At 43.2% G+C, this 26220-nt stretch overlaps 1 protein-coding gene and 1 long non-coding RNA gene across 2 annotated transcripts in view; both read right to left on the bottom strand.

Moving 5' to 3' along the window:
- Positions 1-16213, bottom strand: part of LOC136144771 (exocyst complex component 1-like) — a 47429-nt gene extending 31216 nt beyond the window's left edge. The window contains 8 exon segments of the mRNA XM_065902622.1: positions 4142-4293; positions 9011-9121; positions 9704-9836; positions 10046-10273; positions 12078-12265; positions 12514-12533; positions 15531-15655; positions 16130-16213. Of these exon segments, the coding sequence (XP_065758694.1) occupies positions 4142-4293; positions 9011-9121; positions 9704-9836; positions 10046-10273; positions 12078-12265; positions 12514-12533; positions 15531-15655; positions 16130-16213 (1041 nt within the window).
- Positions 16214-24733: 8520 nt separating this feature from the next.
- LOC136145209 (uncharacterized) overlaps positions 24734-26220 on the bottom strand; it is a 42552-nt gene continuing 41065 nt past the window's right edge. The window contains exon 3 of the long non-coding RNA XR_010658717.1: positions 24734-24861. This is a non-coding gene — a long non-coding RNA (uncharacterized lncRNA). The remainder of the gene's footprint in view (positions 24862-26220) is intronic.

Below are 26220 nucleotides of genomic sequence, written 5' to 3'. Positions count from 1 at the left end.
CACATACATTTCCCACAGATTCTCCGTAAGGAAAGTTAAATAGGAAATTTTTTCCTGTGATCTTTGTGTGTAACTTTAAAAGCAAATCTAAAGCTAAAAAGACACTAAAATTATTCCTATTTCATTCAGCTATTTCACTTTTCAGCATCTCATTCGTTGAATTTTAAATTATCACAAAAACACTGATCACTGGAAATCAATGTAAATGGCTGACCAACTTATAATTCATAAAATCTTCATTAGATTTCTACTCAACTCACTCAATATAACAGACTGCATTCCAATACCCAAACTAAGTGCACACTACTACCCAAGCAATTTAAACAGTCGCTATTTTTAAAACAGTGATTTGAGCAGACTACTGAAAATCACCTTCTTTTTCAATACAATTGAAATGACTGAACACCTTCCCCCAGGTTCTCAACAGAACCCACAGGTGGGGAAGCCCACAGACAGGCGTGACTCCCAGCTCATTCACTTACTGAATTCAGAGAGAAGCTTCTCACTGGGAGTATTTATTTCTCTTAGCATCCTGTATACAGCACCTAACTTAAAATCCAACTATCTTGAGCTTAAATACTGTTATCTCAGGCAGTATTTCCAACTTTTTCTTGTGCTCACTTTAGAGTCTTACAGATAACACCATGTTTTATTTTCTATATTTACAAATATAGGACTGAGGCTGAGACAATGTGTGAGCAGTCTTAAAGACTGTCGGCCTCAAGGGGCTATTGGGAGAGGAAAGATTGTTCCTACCTAAACAAGGATAAACCATCTCCCTGCTCAACTGCTCTACATGCTCTACTGCCCCAGCTAGGCAGAAGGGATTCTGGGCAGCCGAGCTTATTACATGCCCAACGCACCTCTATTTTCCTTAGGCTCTAAATTACATACACCCCAAATCAGGGGTTTGCTTAGATTCAGCCGTAAGTAGAGTTGGGGCAGGGCCTAGTTATTCTTTTCCCTAAAGAAATGAAGACAAGCTTTTCCTGGTCCTGCCAAAAAGTGTGAGCTGGGTACAAATAACCAAGTACAAAGGTGAGTGCTACGTCACTTCAATCAGGTTCAACTCTTTGCAGCCCTATGGACTAGAGCTCACCAGGCTCCTCTGTCCATGGAATTCTCCAGGCAAGAATACTGGAGTGGGTTGCCATTTCCTTCTCCAGGGGACCTTCCTGAGCCAGACACTGAAGCTGAATCTCCTATGTCTCCTGCATTGGCAGGCGGGTTCTTTACCACTAGCACACACTACATGGAAAGGATCAAGTACAAATAGCATCTGGATTTAATTATTATTTCTTACCAAAGAAACACTGATTTGTCAGGTTCCTTTTTTCATTCCTTTCCTTCCATTTCCTTTCATTCCTTTCTTGGTCATATTAATAAGATTCCTATTTTTGAAAACACTTGAGCAACCAAATTAGATTATCAGGCATAAAACTGCATGGTCTGTCACAAGTTCAAACACAAGACAAAGCAAGATTCTTTGGAAATAAGATAATTTCATTTAAAAAAGCACATCAATACTGTCAATTGAAAATATACCATGAGCAGAGAATGATTCCATACTTCAGCACTAGACTGGCTACTGGCTTGCTTCTTCACTTTAAATTACATTCATGAAGCTACATATATATAAAGATACGGCAATAATACTCACTGAGAACACAATCAGGCAAAAAGCTTATTGATTATTTTACTCATTTGAATATTCACTAGGGGACAAAGCACTTGTTGGCACAAAACTCTTAAGATGTAACGATATTTAATCATTCAAAATACAGTATTAATCCTCTTAAAACTTCAGAAGGCAAAGATTCCAGTCATGCAAATATTCTTCTGTAAACTATCTCCAAATCAGAATTCTGCTGACTCAAAACTAATCAGAATACAACACAACAGTAGAGTCCTGAGCCCAAGGGTTCCTGCTACAATGGCCGTTTACTAAATGAGAGCATGTCATTCTGCTACTCAAAGCCCATCAACACCCCTCCCTCATCTCTCTGCAAGTAAAAACCAAATTCCAACACCGGTGCCCAGTCCCTTCCAGATCTGCCCTGCCCCGCCCCCCGCCCCCCACCGCACCTCTCACGCCCGCCCTCCCATCCTGAACCTGACTCGCCGTGCTCCCACCACCACGGCCTGGTTGCTCCTCCAGTGCTCCAGGTTGCTCTTGCCTTGGGGCACTTGTGCTGTGCTGGGAAAGCTTTCCTCGGAAATTCCCACTGCGCACCCCTGCTTATCTTTAAAATTTGTGCTCAAATGTTGCCTTCTCGGACCACCCTTTTTGAAACCGCAACCTTTCTGATGTCCTAGCATTCCCTGCTTTATTTTCTCTAGAGCTCTCAGCAGTACCTTCCAGCAGACTATGAAGTTGACTTTTATGTTGGTCCTTCTCCACTGGAATATGTACTCTGAACAGGCAAGTGTTCGCCTGTCTCCTTCAGCGCCGTTCTCTTTCGTGCATACAACAGTGTCAGCACACAGCAGATGCTCAGCGCGTTTGCTAAGGGAACGTGTGAATGGCTCTTTCTTGTCCAGCTGTGGCCATCCGTGTGTGTGTGTGCTCAGCCACTCAGTCGTGTCCCACTCTGCGACCCCACGGACTGTGGCCACCAGGCTCCTCTCTCCACGGGATTCTCCAGGCAATGGTACTGCAGTCGGTTGCCATTTCCTTCTCCAGGGGATCTTTCCAACCCAGGGATCAAGCCTGCATTTTCTACATTGACAGGTGGATTTTTTTTTTATCATTGCGCCACCTGGGAAGCCCAAGTGGTATTTATCACTGTTTTAATCTCTGCGTCTCACAAGTCTGGCACCATCCTGTCCCTTGTTTTGGGATTCTCTCTTGTGACTTATAATCTCTATTCCTACTATCATCCTCTTCGTCCAAGATTTCACTTCAGCTCATTATTGTATTAGGTTCTTAGTTTCCCCTATCAAGTCTCTTCCTGTGTCTGAAGAATGCTGCTAGGACTCACGACTCAGATTTTTCAACCTAACTTCTCACTCTTCTAGAATATGGAATTTCAGCTTCAGTCAGGCTGGTCTTCTTAAAGTCCCGGGAAAAGAGTCAAGTCCAATGTTTTCTATGAAGTTTTCTCCTGTGGCTACAGGTCATGAATTTCCTTTCTCTAACATGCTATACATTTAAACTCATATCCAGTTCAGCACTTACCTCTGGCCGGCTGCTAAGGATAGTTGCTCTTCCCAGGCAGACCTGACGCTCTCTGGAAGTAGGAGCATGTGTGGGAGCCACTTCTTATTCTTACATATGGATTAGTGAGTACAAAAGAGGCACACAGTGAAAATCTGGTGAGTGACAAAGAAATGTACCATAATATGATAATCCAATTTTTCCAGCTAGTGTGTCCCACAATCAGGAACAGAAATACCCATGTTCCTCTGTGCCTGGAACAGTGGAATGTCTGCTTAATAAAAAGGCACACTGCATGTGCTTAAAAGAACAGATTACAGGTTCTTATAAAGCAAATGCCTCATTGAAAATATAACTTCGTACTCTCTAGTTTTTATATTGCACATAAAGCAACTCAGGAAATAATTATTTAACTAACTAAACTAAATGATGCTTCAAGCTACAGTATGGCCTAATACTATATTGAAGTTCAAAATTTAGCTATTCTCCATCTAAGTACATAAAATAAATGTTCTCCAGAATTTTAGACTCTGTGGGAGAAGGCGAGGGTGGGATGTTCAGAGAGAACAGCATTGAAACAAGTATACTATCAAGGGTGAAAGAGATCACCAGCCCAGGCTGGATGCATGAGACGGGTGCTCAGGGCTGGTGCACTGGGAAGACCCAGAGGGATGGGATGGAGAGGGAGGCGGGAGGGGGGGATCAGGATGGGGAACACATGTAAATCCATGGCTGATTCATGTCAGTGTACGGCAAAAACCACTACAATATTGTAAAGTAATTAGCCTCCAACGAATAAAAATAAATGAAAAAGAAAAAAAATGTTTTCCATAGCTAATGAGCACTAAGAAATTCAACTACTTGCTGCTTTTTTAAGAACATACAACAGTGCTTCAAATGTCACTTGCGGAACTGAACACACGACCTCTCGATTCTAAAAGATAATGCTCTATACTCAGTGAGTAGCTGACGTCAAATCCATACCTTTGTTAGTCCCTCATATTTTCGATAATCCGTACTCTCTAGCCACTCCATCAGCTTGGCATATCGGAGTAAGTCTCTATGAAATGCATGATGATTAGGTAAAGTCAGTTCAATAGAGCGCTGAGCAAGAGTTGAACTCTGATCATGACCCTAGAGTGAATAAATAAGGACATAACTATCACTGACAGTATAAAGAAACATTGTTGTAACTAAATATCCTTAATAATGATCAAGCATGGCCAAGCAAAAACAACAGAACATAGAAATATAAGAACCGAGTACTTACTTGTCTTTTTTTAATCATCCTGTGTATACAAACTGAACACCACCACCATAAAATAGTCATAAACACACAAGAATGACTCTCTGATAAGTCGACTCATTTTATCTTTTAGAGTAGTTGAGAATGAATAGTTTAATCAACTTTACCTCTCCCATAACATTTTACAATTGACTAAGCAAATAAATATCATGATATAAACTGTTACTAAGAAACACACACCGAACAGGGGAAGTCATTCAAAACAAATTGTCTCCATCTATGATATCTCCATTAGAGTCTACGATATTTAAACAGCAGGTGAAAATGCACAGGACACAGAATGTCAGAACTAGGAAGGACTGCAGATGACTGCTTCCTGGGCTTTCCAGGACAGCGCTCAGTGCTCAGTTGCTGGATCATATCCTATTCTTGGCCAACCCAATAGATTGTCTGTAGCCTGCCGGGCTCCTCTGTCCATGGGAGTTCCCAGCAAGCGTACTGGTGTAGGTTGCCATTTCCTCCTCCAGGGGATCTTCCCCACCCAGGGACTGAACCTATGTCTTCTGCACTGCAGGCGGATTCTTTACCACTGAGCCACCTGGGAAGCCCTTTCCAGGATAACCCCTAATAATAATGTAATTTTAATTTTTCCATTAATTTTCTACAGAAGCAACTATATAATTTTGTTTTTAATCCTTGACATGACTTATATAAATGAGCACGTTTTCAATCAGCCTGAGGCAGACGATGCATCCTGACTTTTGTTCTAGAGTATATGGATCCAGTAGATCAGCTGACCCAACGGAACAAACTGAAATTCAAAGGGCTAAGTGATCCACACAGGCCACACAGGTGGAAGGCTAGAATCTGAACCTCAGCCATGTGAGTCTCACTTCTGTTTTCTTTTAAAAACATGCCAAACAAAACCATTCTAACCAGACTCAAAAACTGCTGAAGGTCATTACAAACATTACATTTCAGAAATGTTTACCACATCAGAAGGATGACTGAGATTCCACTGACTCACAGATATTAGATACTGTACACAGAGAGAGATTAGTTTTAAGTCTCCTAATGTCTCCAAATTGTGCCTTAATTAAGTTACACTAACTAAAAGGAAGGAGTATTTGACAAACTTGTTATTGCTGATAAATGTTTTCCAAATATTTTACCCTTATTAATAATAACATTAGATATATTTCCATTATCCTTCCTCATTAATTTTTTCAATAATTCAAGACTCAAAATCATGGTTTATGTTCTTCTATAGCTGTTTACTCAGGTCACTGCATGTTAAGTTGTACTATTTAATTTAATGTCAGGAAAACTCTTCAATTAAAAACCTTCATCTCTCCTGCAAAATGGAAGAACCAACATTTATAGAGAATTTTACGGTTTACAAAGCTCTTCTACATATATTACTATTCAAAACTTTCTACTGTAAGTAGCATTTCCAGATCATCATCATGTGAAAATTCACTGATATAAAAACATTATTACCTTCAGACTATTAGGATATATTAAATATTGTTAGTGTTAACAGAAAGATTTTAAGAGAAACTGGTTTCAAAATATATAGGAAGGAGAAAAAATACTTAAATTGCTTAATTCAATCAATAATATAGATAACTATCATATCTAGAATTCAATCGTGCTAAGAATTTTACTCTTTATATACTTTAAAAATTAAGACATTGTTTAAAGTTTCTTATTAGAGATAAATAAATTAGTAATGATGACTGAAAACCTTTTGAAAAGGACTGGCCATTCTAGATGCCTTTAAGAACACCATGATTCATGAGAAGAGGTCAAAATATCAACATTAACAGGAGTTTTGGAAGAAGCTGATTCCAACCCTCATGAATGACTTTGAGGGGTATGACTTCAGTACAGGAAGTAACTATAGATGTGGTAGAAAGCAGAACTAGAATTAGAAGTGGAGTCTAAAGATGTGACTGAACTGTTATAATCTCATTTAACAGATATTTAATGGATGAGAAGTTGCTTCTTACGGATGAACAAAGAAACTGGTCTCTTGAAAGAGAATCTACTCCTGATGAAGATGCTGTGAAGGCTACTGAAATGACAACAAAGGATTTAGACTATAATTAATACATAAACTAAGTTGATAAAACAAGTGGCAGGATTTGAGAAGACTGACTCCAATTTTGGAAGAAGTTCTACTGTGGGTAAAATGCTATCAAACAGCATTGCATGCCACAGAGAAATTGTCTGAGAAAGGAAAAGTTGATCATTACAGCAAACTTCACTCTTGTCTTATTTTTAAAAATTGCCATAGCTACCCCAATCTTCAGCAATCACTGCCTTGGTCCTCCAGCACCTTCAACATTGAGGAAAGACCCTCCACCAGCAAAAAGATGATGACTCAGATGGTAGGCTCAGAGGGTGCTTAGCAATTTTTAGCAATGAAGTATTTTTAAAATAAATGTGTACATTCTTCTGTTAGACATAATGCTATTGCACACAATAGGCTAAAATACTGTGTAAACATAGCTTTTTTATGCACTGGGAAACCAAAAAATTTGTGTGACTTGCTTTACTGACACATTCACTTCATTGTGGTGTCCCTAAGGTAGCCCCTATACACTGCTGTAGAGTTTTAAGTACATTACCTTTACCACATCCTCACAAGCATCTTGAGGGTAGCAGCCATTTCTTACTCTTACATATGGAGGACAGTGAGTCCTGTCATACAATGTAACACACAAATCAGACACACAATCAAAATTTGATGGTGAACAAAGACATGTAACCCAGTGCGGTAATCGAATCTTCCCCGTGTGTCCCACAACCAGGAACAGAAATCCCCTTGTTTCCCAACTCTTTGCTAGGTGACACGAAGTATTCAATTTAACACACAGAAAATCTCTTTTCTGCACTTGGGACACTGTCTTTCATCTTCTTCAGCACATTCCAGGTTGTTGCAACATTCTGGTTTTTAACATGCATTACTCACATGTAACAATGCATATTAGATTTTCAGAACTGGGATGCATTCATTTTAAACAAAGCCATTAGTTTATAAGGCAAGGAAGCAAAAATCACAAATAATAGCATGTTATAACAAACAATTAAGGGTGGAGAAAGGATTATCATTTACTGACTGGTATTTTCCATACCATTTACAAATGTGGACCATAGCCTGTCAACAGGATAATTTAAAAAAACTAGGGAATTGTGTAAAAATAGATATTATTGAAATAATAGTGTAAGAAAAATGTGCATTAGTATTTCCTATGTGATTCCTAGGTTTACTTATTTCCTGAAGCTTTTCAAGTCAAGTGGAATGTTAAGAGAGTCTTCCCCTGTTTCCCCCTTGCGCGGTTAGTTAGCTGGTCTTCCTTTACTCCCATGGTACCACCATAACATACACCCTCCCTCAGTCTGTTTGTCGCCCTTCTCTAGATCGTGAGCAACTAGAGCAAAGAATCAGCCTCTCATCTATTCCAATGAAATGTCTGGAATGCATCTTTAATCACTTGGCAAATGACTTCCAAATAAAGGAGTGAGTGAGTGAATGAAAGAATGACAGAAAGAAAAGCAAGCAGAATGAGATTAAATGCCTTTGGATCTAAATAAACTTTCTGTTATGGGACATTAAAAAAACTGCCACAAATATGGTTAACAGGTAGCTCAAATCAGTAAATTATAACTATAAAGATTCTGCTGCTATTAAGCTTAGTAAACCTTACAGGGGAAAAAAAAGAATCGGAGAAGCTGGAGCCAAAGTTGATGTACTCACAGGCACGGAAAGAAAGTAGGACCTGTTATAGAGTTGAAGGAGGGCCTGAGTAAACTAATCAGAAATTAAATAGAGTAAATACAATTGTTTCAGAATACTACAAAGTGAAAACAAAATAAGAACCTGGAATATCAGTCAGCATTTCTTGATGAACAAAATTTCACTCAACTTTTTTTTGGCCCCAAATCCCTATTAAAGAGATCATAAATACACAAAATCTAATTTATGACACCTAATTTATTCAAGAAATATTAAGTCTAATCTATTATTTATTAAAAAAAGCACCTTCTAGTCAAATCCCTCTAAGGTATACTTAACAGCAACATTTATATCATTGCCACAACCTTAATTATAACACCCTTTCCACATAGAAATAGAGATAAAGGTTTTCTATAAGATTAAATCAACTAGAATTTACAATTGAGTTAGTCATTTTTCTCATATTTATAAGTATATGGAGCCAATGAAATACTGAAAACATGGAATCAAGTCCCTGTTCTCACTTGAAAATACTGAAAAATAAAACAGGCCAAACATTAAAAACGTAACAAGTTTGGACTTATTTTTAGAAACAAGATTGTCTAAATGGGGTATATGTAACATGCAAGCACAATTATTTAAAACTTAGGGAATTTTGGCTAAAAGGAACTGTCTTCATAGGAGACCACTGAGGCCCCCAAAACATCTATGAGCAAATACATACATATCTAAAAATATTAAAATCAAATAAATATAGAAAGGAACATATTGTGCTCCCAATTAAATACATTAAAATTTTTTTTCTGTGACCATTTCATTTCAAGCTACAGGAACATGTCAGTACTATAATAAGATAAAATTAGCTGTCGAACAAAAACATTGTTGAGGTGACTGGCCAGTCTCCGGGCAAAATTCTCTCGCAAATCACTGAAACGCTGCTGCTGCTGCTGCTGAACTGCCAGAAGCACGTCATGGCCTGAAATCGTGACAGCTTATTCAACGGGTTAAAGAGCTCCCGGATGTCTAACGAGTGCATTTATAACAGAAGCCGTATTTCAGTTCTGAAGAACTCAACCTTTTGCTGGTTTATGCGTGTGTTTATAAAAGAAAGGTAAGGGGGAAAAACAGTGTAACTCAGCGATCCTCACGCTGCGGTCTTGCCTCAGCCTCACCTGGGAACGGTCAGAAACATGGATTCTAAGGCCTCAGAGCAGACCTACTGCTTCTGCGCTGGCCCCTAGCCGTGATCCCGATGCAAGCTCAAGTTTAGGAACCGCTGGTCTAGCAAAGCCTTACGACATCTACTTTGTGCTAGGTCCTGTGAACAGCGCTGAAGAAAAATGCTGGTGTTAACGCAGAGTCACTGATGGTCAATCAGAAGGTACTGAAATGAACAAGTTCTTCGTGCCAATATAAATTATGTTTGAGAGTAAGTGAAACTTGTTTCAATAGCTAATAATCTAACCCTAAACCACCTGCCTCATGGACTTCTTGTCAAAAGCTTTACACTAAGTCAGAAGCTTAGTCCCAGGTTCTTGGGCAGATTTTATGGTCATACCTGGTCGAAGAGCTACATTCACGCACTGCAGCAGGGCATCTGCAGCATTGGTGCAGGCCTCAATGCCCCTGGAAGAAGAAAGATCTCCTTCCTGAAGTGCCTTTATATGACCTTTGGCCAGGTCCATGTGGCTCTGGAAAGTAAATAAACACACCATTTGTCTGTGTACTCTTAGGAAGTTTACAGGTAAGATGCTACGCAATCCTATTACTGGGTGTTTGAAACTTCAGTATTTTTAAATCTTGCTCTCCTAAGGAAACTAGAAAATACTTGCAAATGGGCTTTAGAGATCAATAGTTTGTTTTTTTTTAATTGTTGTTAGTAGTTTATAACCATGCTTACCACAAGAAACTCTATCTCAGACAGGAGTTTTACGTTATTAGTGTTACTGAGATGAATGAGGTGGTTGCTTTCGGAGATCTGATCCATCTGTTCTTTTACACTTTGGAGCATTTCCTCATAACTGCTCAGTTTCAATTCAATCTGATCCACCTCCTTGAGAGCCTCATCCAGTAACTTCATTAGGATGTTGACTTGCTTTTCAGAGGCCATGATAGACTGGATGTTGGCCTACACAGTTAAAAAGAGAAGTAATACTTCATATTCTTCAAATGAAATATCCATAAATCTTTGACAGCAGCGTGACTCAGCAGCAGCGGCAACAAAGGCTGACACACACATCTACACGTCTACTTTAATTGGCTGCTTTGTGTTTACACTCCACTTTTTCACACAGTATTTCAGGGAAGCACACGTCCCCTTATGTGGAGGTTAGGGACCAGATCTCAATACCGCATATTTAGGGCATGCGCCATGATGTATCATCAGCAATGGTGGACTCTCATTAGTGCCGTTAGGTTATACCATCTCTGACGCTGCTTCCAGCTCTATCAACTATAGACATTTTCTATAATCTGCAACATTTATGTAAAATCCTAAACAAAAGCATAATAATCACCTATGCTAATGCCTTAGTTAAGAGGGTAGCAGTAGCATGCCAGTCTTTAACAGATACATGGAACTAATTTATAACTGTAGCATGATTTGTACTAATAGGATGTGGAAGAGTCTATTGCCATAAGATAGCTCCTTCTACAATATTCTTTCTTTTCTCTTTCATTTGCAACTACTTTTTTTTTTCCCCAGACAAAGTAGCAACAAACCACCGACCCCTTATTAATATTTTCTAAAGACTCTATTGATTCTCAATTCCCTGAAATATGGAAGCTTTCAAACCCAAAATTAAACTGCAAAGTAATATGATGACTTGAAACACAGATGCAACATTAACTAGAAAATACAAACCACAAAGCCACATTAAGAAGGCAGATAACATGATATGAGGAAAAAATTTGGATAAAGAAATAAAATAGTATCATTGTATGGGTGATGCTAAAATTTCACATGTTATTTTATATACTATTCATAATAACTCCCATGGAGATGCAGCCCAACTGTAAAGCAGCAGAGCTCTGACCCACTGAATCTTAAGCAGCAGAGCTGTGACTTGAACTGATCCAGGACAATTTTCACTTCAACATCTTGAAGTCTCTTCTAGGCTTTACTTCCAGAGAGTTCTACAAATTTGTAAGCTTGGGCTATTGGTGTAATCTCTGGACCTCAGTTCAACCTTACAACTTCTGTACCTTTCATGTATAAAATGCCAACACTCTTTTAAGTCTTAAAAACATTCCTTATTCTCAGAGTTTTTCTTAAATTCATACTTTGCCTAACAAAACGACACCCCCCTCACAAAACACTCTCATTTTAGATTTTTCTCATAAGACAGGTGCTACTTGTAGCTTTTTACTTCCTAAAGATGTACATGTAGGTACAAGCTCAGATATGTGCATACAAATAAACAGCATCTATTCCACAGCAGTTCAGAGGAGTCGTCAAACATCCTTTTGCCCTGGCTCTCCTGTTTTCACTACACTATTTTGTTCTCTTTGGGTAAAGGATTCGCTTCTTTCAGCTCACTCTCTCTCCTTCTAACTTGTACCTATTTTTTTCCCCCCAAACCACAAAAATTATATTCTCTAGCCTTGAACTATTCTGAAGTGTTCCAGAGGCTGGGGGAATCAACCCCCAGGGTGGTTTCAGGTTGGCTACTTTCTACTTCCATCACTTCATATCAAGAACCTCCCCAAATCCAGAACCTCAGCCAACTGCCTTCACTGGCCTAATAGGAATGGTTCTGTCTCTGGACCAAGAACAGTGAAAGACAGAGGGAGGCAGCTGGTGATGCGCTTCTAGGGAAAGACAGCAACGATCCCACCGTCTAGGCTCAAAGGCAGCGGCAGCAGAATATGAACATCACCAGTCTCCTCAGCTTACCACACATCACTAGCCACACGTTACAAGAAAGGCTGACCCCATCTAACACCTGCAGCTCTCTGGACAACCTTTCTGCAAAGGCCTCGGCGCTAGAAATTGCATATTCACAGCCTTCCATCATTATCTCAATATCCCGCTCTTCTCTTGCATTTAACTCTTGGCATTCATCCACTGCCTCTTCCTCACCTCCTGTCACACTCTGATTTTCTCCACTTGGAACAGATTCTTAAAAGAGGGTAAAAATTAAAAATAAAGTAGTAAAAAACTAGGAAGGACAACAGCATTGTACTTACAGGTAAGGTCAGTTATAAGCACAGGTCACATTTAGAGGCTGAAAAATAGGAAAAAAATGATTCAAAATATATGAAAAAAAAACTTATTTTTATGAAGAACCGCGTATGTTAACATGTCTATTATAACAAAAGCATGCAGTCTAATTTATTGACTTGTGTTAAAACAGGCCTTAGTCACACTTTCCCAAAACATAATTAAACTATAAAACAAATATAAAACCGGAAACGAAACACGTGTACAAGCCTAACCTTTTTTTTTTCTCTACCTGAGATAACTGTTGCTCTAATACAATAATGCTTATAATTCAGGACACATGAGGAACAATTTGCTTTCCTTTTTTTTCCAGGTAACACCTTCTTCTGTTATTTTTGTTCTTTCTATCTTTGTTATGTTTTGTGTTTTCCTCCAAATAACTTTCAATTGAAATTTTAAAAATGCATCTACAATTCATAATTTATTTTGGGCAATGAAAATATTAACTGAACTTTCCATTTCTCTCTGTAAAAATTTTTCACATGTGTTTATAAAATTTCTAAGGATCAGCTAATAGAAACTTTCTCAATATCTGTATAGTAAGAACAACATCATGGCTGTGTAAAACTACAAAAATTTCAGCTGTCTTCCTGCTTCAAAACAAAAGACCAGGAGGTCAGAACTGAGATGCTTTCTAGATAAATGTTTCAGTTCACTTTCTGGAAAGAACAGACTCAGCATATGGGATTTTACATAAATCTTGAGATCGAGAGATAAAATGAAAAAAATAATTTTACCCTTAAATAAACCTCGAAACAAAGTTACTGATTTTCAACAATTCACAGGACACGCTTTAAGACATAAATTCCAAGTGTTTTAGATATTCATTATTTTGTATGAAAATGAGAATCTACATTCAGCATGACTTGACATATGTTAACTTGTCCTTGAACAAAACACACCTAATTCAAAGTAACAAATGATTTACTCTTAAGAATGCTAATTAGCCAGCTTTAGATAACATGCCAGAAAAAAAAGAGGGGCTAAAACTTTCGGCACAGGCAATTACAGACTGCAGTACACAAACGCAAGTCCCCTAGAGCGGCGTCTCCCAGCTCTCAGCCCTTTCCAAGTCACTCTGGAAATGTTAAAAGTGTTTTGTGTGCAGCTTTTTAGCCACTAGGGGGCAGGGGATGCCCAGTTCATTCTGCACAGCTCCTTACACAAGTAAACATTTAAAATAAACAAATATTTTAAATGATCATAATTGTTTCAGAAGGCATCTTCTCACATAAGCAAGGTCATAAATCACTGTCAAGTAAAACTGAAGTAGCACCAAATCAATAACAAGAAACATTTTTATGGACTTTGAAACTTTAGAAAGCATTTGTATGTTCATTATCTAATGTAATCCTCAAATAAATTCCATGAAATAGTTATTATTTTCCCATTAGAAATTACCACATACTATGTCCTTAGTGACTGCCCAAGAAAAGCTGAAATCTTGAGTGTTACACCTATTAATGCCAAGGTCCCCGCCCCACCCCATGGGAATGCTGGATGCTAAAACTGACAGGGATTTTCAGCTCAAGATGGCAGACTAGGACACATTTACTTTCTGTTCCTTCTGAAACCATACTTAAATAAAAGTGTAGAAATACCAAAATTAATAAGCCAGTAAAAGCCAAGAGGTTGTGGAAGTCATCAACTACAGAAAGATTTCAACATATTTCGAGAAGGCAAAAAATGAAACAGAGTGATGAATAAAATAACTAAGGAAAGACTGTCCTAAGGAGGGTCTGCACAAAGCCAGTTAGCTTTCGGTGAGTTCTGGTTATAGCAAAGGGCAAGGAAAGAAGAGGAGCTGAAAAACAAGGAAATTAAAGTTATTTTAGGGAAAAAAGTTACTTGTATGAGCTCCAGAGACCACTCAGCCTGCTGCCATATCAATCCATGGATTACAATGGATTGTTGGTAAGCAAGACAAGAAAATAAGGAAGAAACAAAAATGAAGAGATTGTTCCTTACTGAACTCTTCTCAAATGAGATCAAGGAATTATGGTTAAATGCCACAGCTGTAAATCATTTCTGCTCCTAGAGAGGTCAGATAGGGCTTATGATATTTCTCGCTTTTTTCAGACATAATTTAGGTCTGAGAAAAACCTTTTGTGTCCTCCAATCTCAAATCTTCTTGGGGATGGAAGTCCAAATTTACTCTGACATACTATAAAAAGAATCTCAAGAGCAGAGGGCAAACTAATTTATAATATATGAATTATGTCCAGTGTTATTTTAAATAGATTTTAAACTAAAATATATAAATAAAGTTTCACTGATCAATACAATTCTGGGTTCTGAAACCTCTACATGTCACATGCCTGCTGTGTAACACACAATGTCAGCCCAGGAGAAAGAAAACACTCCAATGAAGTAAGCCAAAGAAACAAGATTCAAACTCGATAAAGCCATGTTAGACTAGGAGTTTTCAGTCCTATCCTATTCTTTTGAAGCTTCTACCTTGTGAATAATAACATGTCTCCCTTGTCCTAGACACCCAAGAGTGTGACTTCTCTCCTGGGCATAAGAATCTTTAGAATTATATATGGTAGTAAAGAGTGGACCCAGCTGACATGCTCACAGTGACCAAACTGTACTGACTGACTGAAGCTGACACAGAGCTCCACTATGAACCTGCAATAAGTGATGTGTTTGCTTTCTCAACATGAATGAGCTGCCTTACTGAACACACTCCAGGAAGGCCACAGAAACAGGCTTCTAATCCATACAGAATAATGCACTGGTAAATTTCTTTCGGGAAAGCCCATGATTTATCTAGACTATCATCTTTACATATCTGGATCCTTCAAACTATACCAAAGGGAAAACCTCCGCTGGTGCTATGCTGACAACTGGTGGTCCTTAACCTGCCTCTTCTGAGATCAGAACCCAACGCAGCAGGTGATCAATTCATGAATTGAGCAAAAGAAAACCTACAGGGTAGGATATAGACTCATTATAGGTATGACACTTAGGGCTAAGTGCCATAAGGAGGACAAGAAAAGAACAGTAACACGTGAAGCATGTATGGCGGGGAGGCACCACAGCCCAGAGCAGGTTTGGGTCACATCCTGGCTAAGCCATTACCATCTGCACACCCTGAAGAACAGTCTAAGATTTAACTGTTGTACCAAATTTCTAAAAAGAAGTGAAGAAAGAGGCTTACCCGCCAGAAAAGGACGTGGTGGGGTGCAGCACCTGGCCAGGTGAGGGCTCTGCATTCCGGCTGGTGATGATGGCAGAGGAGCCGCGGCGGAGAAGCTGCTCCTGGCTCCTGGCCTCGCAGAGAAGCTGGAGAGGTCCCCACAGGTGCTGGACCACCCCCGGGAGGGTGGGTGGCTCCTGCAGTCAGCTTTGCACAGGTCTCTGAGACCCAGGCAGGGAAGGGCCGGCAGATACACACGCAGGCACCAAGGGGGCTGCATGATGAGGAGCTAGATGGGATGAGCTCTGGAGAAGGAGGCCCCCACGGTCCTGAAGAGTCTCTGCACGGTGGCCCATCTGGTGCCAAACACCTGCCACCCACAGTGGGAGGTCTCAGCGGCTAGAGAGCCCGGGAGGGGTCGTGCACTGGGGCCCGCCCTTTGCCCCGGAATTTGCAGTTTCTCTGTGACACGTATACCATGGACGAGTCACAATTGCCAGGCTGAGTCCTCCTCTCTCCAGGGCGTGTTTAACCGCGAGAGGAGTAAGAAGCTAGGGAGACGCTCTCGCAGTTTCACATTCTATTCTCGGGTTATTTGGCGCACAATACGGGCAATTTACTGTGTAAACTTCTTTCTGTGCTCCGCCGCCGGCGCCCGCTGGGCCGGCGCTCGCTGGTTTTGCGCCCTCGGGGTGCCACCACATCTGGCCGGGGTCACCCCGCCGCCCCAGCTCCTGCTTTACAACCTGGTCGCAGGCTGCTCAACCAGGATCCAGTGCCCTCATCGTCCGGGTTTTACAGCATGCCGAAAAGGTGGTACCCAATCCAGCAGGCTGGGTACTCCCGTGTGGGCGGGCTACCCCTGGCGAACTTGAGGGAGCGGCCGAAGCAGCAGCCCATCCTGTCCACTCGTAATTCCATGATGTTCGGACCTTCGAGAACCGTCAGAATTCCTCCACCGGGGCGCAAAATTACTCTCCTGCGTTCACTCCCTGAGCTACCTGTTCAGGTAGCCAAGGCTGGGAAGCCGGTACCAACCAGTCACCGCCCACTTCCTCGCGCAAAGGAGAGTAAGGCTATGGTCCAGGAAGATCAAAGGGAAGGCGTGACAGAGGAGGAAGGTCACACAGAGGCCGAAGGAGAGGACAACGGAAAGATGAGTCCGGACCGCAGCGGGGCTATGACAATGACACCTAGGCCCCAGGAGACCGGCGGGCTCCTCCCGCCCCTCCACTGCCCTCCCGAGCCTCCAAACCTCCTTCCGGGGCACCCAGGAGGCAACTTCAGTGAGAAAGCCCAGGTGTCTCGGACGAAGCCTTCCTCCCAAAGCCCCGCCATCTGCTCAGACGGCACTGCTGGAGACGGCCGGCCTCCCTCGCAGCCTGGCCCCCTGGCCACAGTGCTCTCTGCCCCAAGTCCGCGCTGCAGCCTGCTGCCCGAGAGGCCAGGAGAAGTGGTGCTGGGTGAAGACCACCAACCCGGCTGCCCAGAGTCACCGATGTCCGGGAAGGCGCTGCAGCGTGAGCCACCTTCAGACACCCCGCGGAGAAGCTCTTCTCCCCTAGGAGCCGCCGGCAGTGGGCGCCCCCGCCGCTTTTTCTGCCACTGCCGCCCCCGCTGCCGCTGCTCTGGGGTCGCAGTGACCTTCCCCCGCCTCCGAAGCTTCCAGCCATGACTCGCGCCAAAACCCGGGGCACCCTGAAACAAAACAGGGACCGTCAGAGGAACAGAATCCTGAGGGATGCAAGGAAGGCCATGCGATGCCGCAGCGCCGCCCCGCCTGCCCCAGGGACCACAGGCTCCCTGCCTCCGGTCAGTCACACGTTGCAGGTCCCTCCTACCACCACCAACTTGGCCGACCTGTCCTCCAGATTCCCCAATCTGGCTGGCCTTCCACCTTGCCTGACACCTTATGTGGATCGGGTGGCAAGACACACAGCCCCCGTGGACTCTCATTCTGCTAGTCCTGCAGATGCTCTGCCTCCAGTTTCCAATCCCACTGTGGGAACTACCCTCAAGGAGGATGCGGGCACTGCGTGTGCAGTCAGAGCAACACCACCTTCTATTTCTGACCTCTCCACACCCCTGAGCACCCCAACCCTCCCCTTCCAGCCACCCTCCGACAAAAATGAATCCCCAACACCCATGTGTATAGATTCTCCCCCTCCCTCATACTTACTCACCCCTCTTCCAGACCGCCCCATCGCTCCCCCTGCTACAACTTCTACTGGAGTCCCTTTTACCACCACAGTCACAGCATCTCCAAGTGTAACCTTCCTGTCTCCTTCAGATCAGGACGTCACTGACATGGACACTACTCCCCCGGCTCATGCTGTAACCTTTCAGTCTCCCCCAGGTACTGGGGTGGAGCAGACACGCACTGCAGGGAGACCAGACACCACCAGCGCCATTTGTGCCGACGGTCTCCTGCCCTGCTTCAATCTTTAACTATGCCTTTCACTCCCAAACCAACCCTCACCCTACATCTGCAGCCACTGATGGGCAGCAGAGAGCCTCTGTTTCTCCCAAGCCCCCATCTGGGGCTCCGGCTGCCATCTTCCCCGGGCCCCCACCTGGGGGTCAGGCTGTCGTCTTCCGCGGGCCCCCACCCGGAGGTCAGGCTGCCGCCTTTCCCGGGCCCCAATCTGGGGCTCCGGCTGCCGCCTTCCCTGGGCCCCCACATGGTTATCAGGCTGCCGCCTTTCCCGGGCCCCCACCTGGGGGTCAGGCTGCTACCTTTCCCGGGCCCTCATCTGGGGCTCCGGCTGCCGCCTTTCCCGGGCCCCCACCTGGGACTCTGGTTAATGTCTCCCTTGGAACCCCATCTACGGCCTTGGGTCCTGTCTTCCCCGGCCCCACTGTGTAGGACTCCAGCCAGTGTCTTCCCCATCCCTCCATCTAGGGTTCTGCCCACTCTCTCCCCTAGCCCCCCATCTACAGCTTTTGGTCCTGTCTTCCCTGGCCCCCTCTCTAGGGCTTTGGCTCTTTCCCTCAGTCCCCAAATTATGGCTTTAGGTCCTGCCTCCCCCAGCCCCCCATCTATTGCTTCAGCTCCTGTTTTCCCCAAACCCCCATCTATGGCTTCGGCTCCTGCCTCCCCCAGCCCCCCACCTATGGCTTCGGCAGTTATCTATGCTTCAGCAGTCAGCATCTCTACAGATGTCAAACCAGTCTTTGACATCAAAGCTATGGATGCACCTCCTCCTCAGACTTTACTTTCTAGTCTACCTCTGACTCCAAGGACAACCACTACTCATACCACATGGCTCTTCCTGGTTCTGAGAACACAGCACCCAGTGGCAGCGATGCCTGGACCCGAGCCTCGACTTATTTACCTGTGGACGTGGTCAACAGAGGTACCCATGTTTCAAGTGAAGCTTGAAACCCAGAACTCACCATTGAACCCACATCTGGGGCCAACAATAGGAAGAAGCCTAACAAGTCTATTCCACTGGGAAACCCATTAGCCCTAGCACAAGATGAAAAGCTAACCTCTTCTGCAGTCCAGCCACCCAGAGGAAGGATAATGGATTCGGGTTTACCAGATCCCGTCTTCCACCACCACCATCAACATGCAGCCGCCCTCTGTCTACAGCTCAGGTATTTTCCCCAGGGATGTATCTGCTACTTCTGGTTTTGGAATGGATACCACAGTGCCCAGTCCTGGAGACAGTAGCTTGCTGTCTTGCTAGTACCACATGAGGCCCACTGTTGATGGGGCTGCAGCCTCTATGGCTGGTGGGAGTTTTGGGTTGGTGTGAATGCCCTAGGCCTCACTTATTCAGAAGCATCTGGCCCACCTCACTTTTGCACAGAACTGTGTGGGACACCCAGCACCACCTGTGTTCCTACTGTGGCCAGATCACCTTGGGCTCATCTCATTGCAGCTGGCTGCTGCAGTAGGAACAGCAAGCCCCCATCCCAGCATCCGGGCACGTATCTGGTTCCAACTTGAATCCAAACGCCTGGGGTCTCCTTCAGCCAAGTCCAGGTGGTAGAGTCACGGCAGGGGAAACCACCATCCTTATGGTTAGAGGTCGGGGTGTTACCACTTCCCATCACTGCACCCAGGACCCACATGAGTGTAGACAATCTACAGTTACAAATCCCATCACCATGAAGAAGAAATTTGTGTCAAGGGACAAGTCAATTTCAACTTTTCACTAGAACAACACTGCATCCATTGGATTTGCAACTGTGAGACCCACCCCTGGCTTGAAACCCACTAGAAGTTCCACCTGACTTCCAAACACAACGGGTCCACCTGTCCAAGATCCAAGTGGTGGTGGTATAGGAGGGAACGTCATCATTCCCAGGAATGGAGGACCTGGTATCCACACTTCCCATCAGTACAACTGGGACCCACCTGGCCAATACACCATGGGTGAACACATGGAAGGAGCCACATCTCATCTCGGATGGGAGGCCCCAGTGTCAGCACCTGCCACTGGGCTCGGAACTCATATATGCAAAGCACAGAGCGGGTGACGGGGGCCAGCACCTCACCCGCTGTGACTGGGTACACTTCTGCTGTCCCATTCACACAAAGCACCCAGGCCTCCCCAGCCCAAACCCACGTAGTACGATGGGGGATAGCACCATATATATTTAGAGAGGAACGTCTGCACTCAGAACTCCTGGGACCCCAACTCAGGGCACCCCTCTGACTTTGGAGGAGCACGATGTTGCCTTTAGCAGCAATGAGCCAAAGGACCACACGCTCAGCGATATGCACGGGTAGGTGTGTGTTGTATGTGCATGGGTGAGGAAGGTGGGTGTGTGTGTGTCGTGCAGGCTGAGAAGCATCTGAGCCCAGTTCAGAACTACATACCAGAATTGAGAAGTTCCATGTGGAGGATGGAAAGTAATCTGCATGTATCATCCACTATGCCATCCCTGGTTTGACTGTAAACTTGGCCGACCCAAACTTCTGGATAATTTCCCTACACTTGGAACTGGCAAGTTCTACAGCTGTCTTTAGCTGCTTCCTCTCCCCCTACCCATTTGCCTCAATGGACACTTATCTTTCCCAGCTTTATGGACAAATATGTATATAGGTAATTTATATATAAGTAAAAACTTATTCCTGTTAATCTACTACTGTTTGTGTGTCTTTACCCATTGATATATATGAGTCATGATGTGTTGAGGCAGACTTAAGGTTGCAAAATTTTCTGGGTCCCAGTGGCTGGGTTGTGGAGCTAGGCATACATTATGACCATGTGTGCTGACTTCTGAAATCTGCTTTGAGTGTAAGGAGTGACAGTCCAGGAAGAACTAAGGTCCAGAGGAGGCAGAGACAGGGCAGCTCATCCTTACTTCTCTATGTCTCTCTCTCTGCCCCTGCACCACTCGAACCACACCAGAGGCCAGACAATCCCTGATGTGTGAAGAGGAAACACACTTCATGGTTTTCGTTTTTGAAAACGTTTAAATGTCTCTTTTGTGCATCTTCTGATCCAATTGAAACTTAGGCCAGTCATCTTTGTATGTTCCCACTTCACCCAGAGAGGATGGACTTTGTATCCAGGTTCATGTGTCTGGAGAAACAAAGGAAGAGTCCATGCCTGCTCTGTAATTGTTGAAAATTTAAGTTTACTTCAAGTTGATCATACTGCTTAAAGTATCAGAAAAGATTCTCTTCAATAACTGGCTTGGCTCTGAGATACGCTGCTAAAATACCAAACATAAGAGGTATAACTGTGTCCAGTTCTTGCAGACCCTAGAGTTTTGCTGGGCCTCCAGGAGGTTCAATAAAGGCAAAACTCCTGACTCTCTGTAGCCTATCCTGTAGTCAGAGGGGAGAACAGAAATCAGTGTAAATTATCTGACAAGCTGGTGGCGTGGTTTAGTTGCTAAGTTGTGTCAGACTCTTTGCAACCCCAGGGACTGTAGCCCACCTGTAGGCTCCTCTGTCCACAGGATTTTCCAGGCAAGGATACTGGAGTGGGTTGCCATTTCCTTCTCCAGGGGGTCTTCCTGACCCAGAGATCGGGCCAGGTCTCCTGCATTACAGGTGGATTCTTTACTGACTGAGCCTCCAGGGAAGCCTAGTAACAAACGCAACAGAGATTGAGCAGTGTATGGGCAGAGAAACAAGGTGTTCCAGTTAAACAGTAGAACAGGATAAGTCTTACTGGGAAGGTGGAGTTTGAACAGTGTAGCGGGAGGGAACTGAGTCAGATACCTGAGGAAAAAGCATTCCAGATAATGGGAATAACCTCTCCAAGGCCCAGAAGAAGGACACCAATGCCCTAAGGGAAAAGCTAGTAAATAATGCGGCTGGAAGAAAGTCAGAAAGTGGGAAGGGAGAAGAGAAGAGGAAAGGAGGATGGAGAAGATGTGGATTGAATTGTGGCATCATCATTTATTGATTGTGTGATCACAAAGTTAATTCAACCTTCAAACGTTTCAGTGAAATCAGTGATTTTCCTATGGCCAATTTACCTCACACGAGTTTTGGAAGGATAAAATAACACAGGGAAATGAATTATAAGCCACTGTTATTATTCTACACATAAAGACAGATAGACAGACAGATATAGAGAGTTAAGACAATTTTTTTGTCCCCCTCCACAGATTCATATATTGAAGCCCTATCCCCTTATGTGTGATGGAATTAGGAGATGGAGTTTTTAGGAGGTAACTAGGTTTAGAAGAGGCCATGAGGGTAGAGCTGTCATGATAGGATTAGCTCTTTTAAGAAACAGAAAAAACACGAAAGCTTTCTCTCTCCACCATGTGAGGAGGACACAGCAAGGAGATGGCCATCTACAAGCCAAAAATGGAGGACTCACCTGGAAGTGTTTCTGCCTTGCTCTTAAGACTTCCCAGAAGTGTGAAATGTCTCTTGTTTAAGCCACTTAGTCTATGCTATTCTGTTATAGCAGCCTGAGCAGACTAATACAGGCAGGTGAGTAGGGAAAGGATAACTGATAGCTACATAGATGGAGATAGAGCATGCGTATGTATGCTTAATGAATTACTTCAAATGTCCTCACCAGGCAATTCAAATAGGAGATTCCCATTTTAAAGGGAGCATAAAAGTGCTTGCTTTCATGAAGTATACAGATGGAAAAATACTGCAGCCTAAAAATGCACAGCACTGAGCCTAATGCAACATTTCTGAGATTAGTCCTGCAAAACAAAGAACACCATCACAGAGAGGCCGACAGCCTCCTCCCGGCACCCTGCCGCCTGATTCATTTACTCCAAGTTGTTCCTCCCGACTCCAGAGGATCAAAGCTCCTGTTGCCTGACTTCAGACACTCTCCTTCCCTACCAGAAGCAGGGCTGAAATACAGTTTGCTTCTAATAGTTCCACACCTTCTCTCGGCCATGCAGGACAACATCACCAGGGACAATTTTTAACTTTTAAAATTTATAATGCTTTTCATTAAAAAACAAAAATCCTTCAAAGCTGAAAACAACAATTCTGATAAGGCAAGCACTTAGCAAATGTATGAGATATAAAGATGATTTTGAATTTCATGTTTTAATGCATTTACACAGTTGAAGCTACATCTAAATAAATGGAAATATTGTTATGAAAATACTATGTGGACATGATAGCATCTCAAATACAGAAATTCAACTTTTCTAACCCCAGTTCCCCTCTCCAGAGACAGTTTTTGGCCACAGGAATGTTGCCCCCATAATTCTAGACATTATGTTTATCTGCTGTATCCATTGTAGATCCATTTTAGCACCCTAGCATGAGGCAGGAAGATAAACTCCTACCCCCACTACTTCTCATCCCTCTTCCCTCCAATACATCATATTCATTTCATCACTTCTGCTGCCTCTCTTCTGTAATGCCATGCAATTTTTGCTGGCTTTTATTGAAGGGAGAAGTAGTAGCCTAGTGGCTAAAAGCCTTGGTTCTGGAGATGGACCACTTGGCTTGGAAGCTTTGTTCTTCAGTATATTAGCTCTGCAATCCTGAGCAATTTACTCAACCTTCCTGGGCCTCTGTTTCCTCACCTGTATGATGAGGAACTGGATGATAACCACCACTGCGTGGAGTTGCTCGTGATGATGCAAATAATAACACATCTGCAGCCTTCAATGTCCAACACACGGAAGCTCTCAAGAAATATTAGCTATAGGACATAGCTACAGTACTCACTTTCACTCTAATCTCATCATTTTCTTTATGCCTGAGACTGCTTCTGCCCCCAGTTCTGTCTTTCCCCTTGTACAGCTCACCTTTGGGCAATAGCATGTTTGCTTTACCTGTGATGATAATATTTATAATTTGTTATGCAAACACAACAAAGTGTCCTGTGTTTTATTTACAGGTTGATGCTATGGGTTGAAAACCAGTAAGTTAAATTAACTAAGTTCTGCTCGGTCCTGGGGACAACAGAATGGTAGAACTGTATTTCCCTCTCTGTAGGCATGATGCTCCTACTTCTGTCTCTATCATCAACTGTTTAAACTCATGCTGTATTTCAGTTTGCTTTTTCCTTCAACTGCTATTTTCTCACAAAATGTCATCACTTCTCCTAAAATCTGACCCACCTTCTTTTGTTCTCTTGAACCATTTCCCCAGAATAAACTATTTTTAAAATGTTCAAAGGCAACACTGTTTCCTTGCCTGGATCCCCTCCTCTTTCAGAACCCTTGCCCCTCCCCCTCCTCAGTTTGAAGCTCTAAGACCAAAGGAAGCATAAGACCCTGAAAGAAAAGAGACCAAATTGCTTTCAGGTTAGACTGGAAATAACCACTAGTTACTGATCATGAAAACGGCATAATTCTGGCCCCATCACTCCTAATTTCCTTGCCTTGTGGGAGAGTTAACAATCTGGATTTCAACCAGTACTTCAGGTCATTATGAGCCAGGTAGTCCTTATTCCATACTGTGCCCAATACTGGTCTAGGCCACGAGTGAGATCTCACCTAGGGCCTCTTACATTTCTTAAGATTAGAAATTTTGTGTGGAACTTCAGGCTAAAACTCTCGTTATTATCAAGCAGGGCATTTTCCCCACATATACCTCTCAAGAATTAGCAGGCGGCTTGTGGAAGATTTGAGAATCCCAGACTCATGAATGCATGTCTTTCTTGTCGCCGATATTTTCTTCTCAGAGATCCAGAAACACCCTTGCCTATGCTGAGCCCACCCAGGCCCTCCCTGGACCGGGCGCTACCGTCACCCAGGGTGACGAGAGGCGAGGGGCTGCCTCAGCAGCAGCTGACGCCTCACGTGAGACGGAGCCGGGCGCGGTCCCTCAGCAGCCCCGGGACAGGGGTGTCGCCCTCAGACGCTCCTCTCGGGCCTGGAGAACGCCGCGGGTGCTAAGTGTTGGAGCCACAATGTGGACCTCCCGTATTTGCCCAAGGTGGAAAGGCTAGGAGAGACAGAAAAACAAAACAACCTTGAGAAACAGAACCAGGCTTGAAAAGTTCTCTCTCTGAGACAAGTGGCACTTTTGTCTTAAATTCACGCTAAGTTGGAGATCACACACCTTTGGTTTTTAAACTGGCAGATACTTGTTTTACAATGTTGTGTTGGTTTATGCCATACAACAAAGCAAATCAGTCATAATTATATATACATATATAATATATACATTATATATAATATAAACATATAATTATCTATATCTGTATCTCCCCTTCCTCTTGAGCCTACCTCAGCCCTCCCCTCACTCCCCTCCAGGCCATCACAGAGTACCAGGCTGGGCTCTCCGGGTTATCCGGCAGCTTCCCACTAGTAGCTATTTCACACGTGATAGTGTCTATATGCCAATGCTACTTTGTGGCGACACGGATGAACCGAGACACTTTCTTAGAAGTAGGTTTTCAGAACATGGAGGAAAAATGAAAGCTTATGTCCAAAGAGATGGGGATGTGTGTGGGGGAGGCGGGGGGACAGTGAGATAAAGGGTGCAAAACATAAGCTCTGTCCATTTTTAATTTGCTGCTGGACTAGCCCAGGCTGTTGTACAGAAATCTGAAAACACTAAATGTGGTGAAATAGCCACATGGACAATTGCTCAAAAATACTTTTCTGTTCCCCTTGAAACAGAATGATTTTACTGATTTCATCAAATACATACCTCAAAGTGATGACAGAAAGTTGAGTAAGTTATGTGCTGGGAATTGCACTTATGATTATTAGCAAGCACAATTACAGTGCTTACACTACAACAAGTACTATTTTAAGTGCTTAGCAAGTGCTTAAGCCCATTTAATCCTCACAATTACAATCTTAGGTAGGTATTATTTATAATACTGACTTATTTTTTTGAAACTGAGGCCCAGAGAGGTTAAAGAGCCTGTCCAATGTCGCACAGTAAGTAGATGGCAAAAACCCAGGATTAAAACAAACCATCTATACTTTCATCACTTTGCTATGTCACCTTATTACAAGTTATGTTTAGGGAAGGGACAAAAATGACAAGACTCAACTAAAAGGAAAAGGGAGAAATGAGAAAATGACTGATCCTAGAAGCTAGGCAGGGTTTAGGCTCAGGAATTTCTGGTGATGAGGTCTGGAAATAAGAATAAGAACTTTTGGGGAATATTAATTTGGGGTAGTATCTGAATCCATTGAGAAATGACTTTGTTTTCTTTAAAATTTATAAAGACCAGTTGGATGAAGAGTCATAAAGGAGAGGAAAAGAAGATGGTGGCTTAAGTAACAAATTACTTAAGTAACCTCTTCCCTCTCGTTAGGACTTCCTGGGTAGCTCAGTTGGGAAACA

This window comes from Muntiacus reevesi, chromosome 12 (assembly GCF_963930625.1).
Source record: "Muntiacus reevesi chromosome 12, mMunRee1.1, whole genome shotgun sequence".
In the NCBI taxonomy this organism is placed as follows: domain Eukaryota; kingdom Metazoa; phylum Chordata; class Mammalia; order Artiodactyla; family Cervidae; genus Muntiacus; species Muntiacus reevesi.
This window is presented reverse-complemented; position numbering and strand designations above follow the sequence as displayed.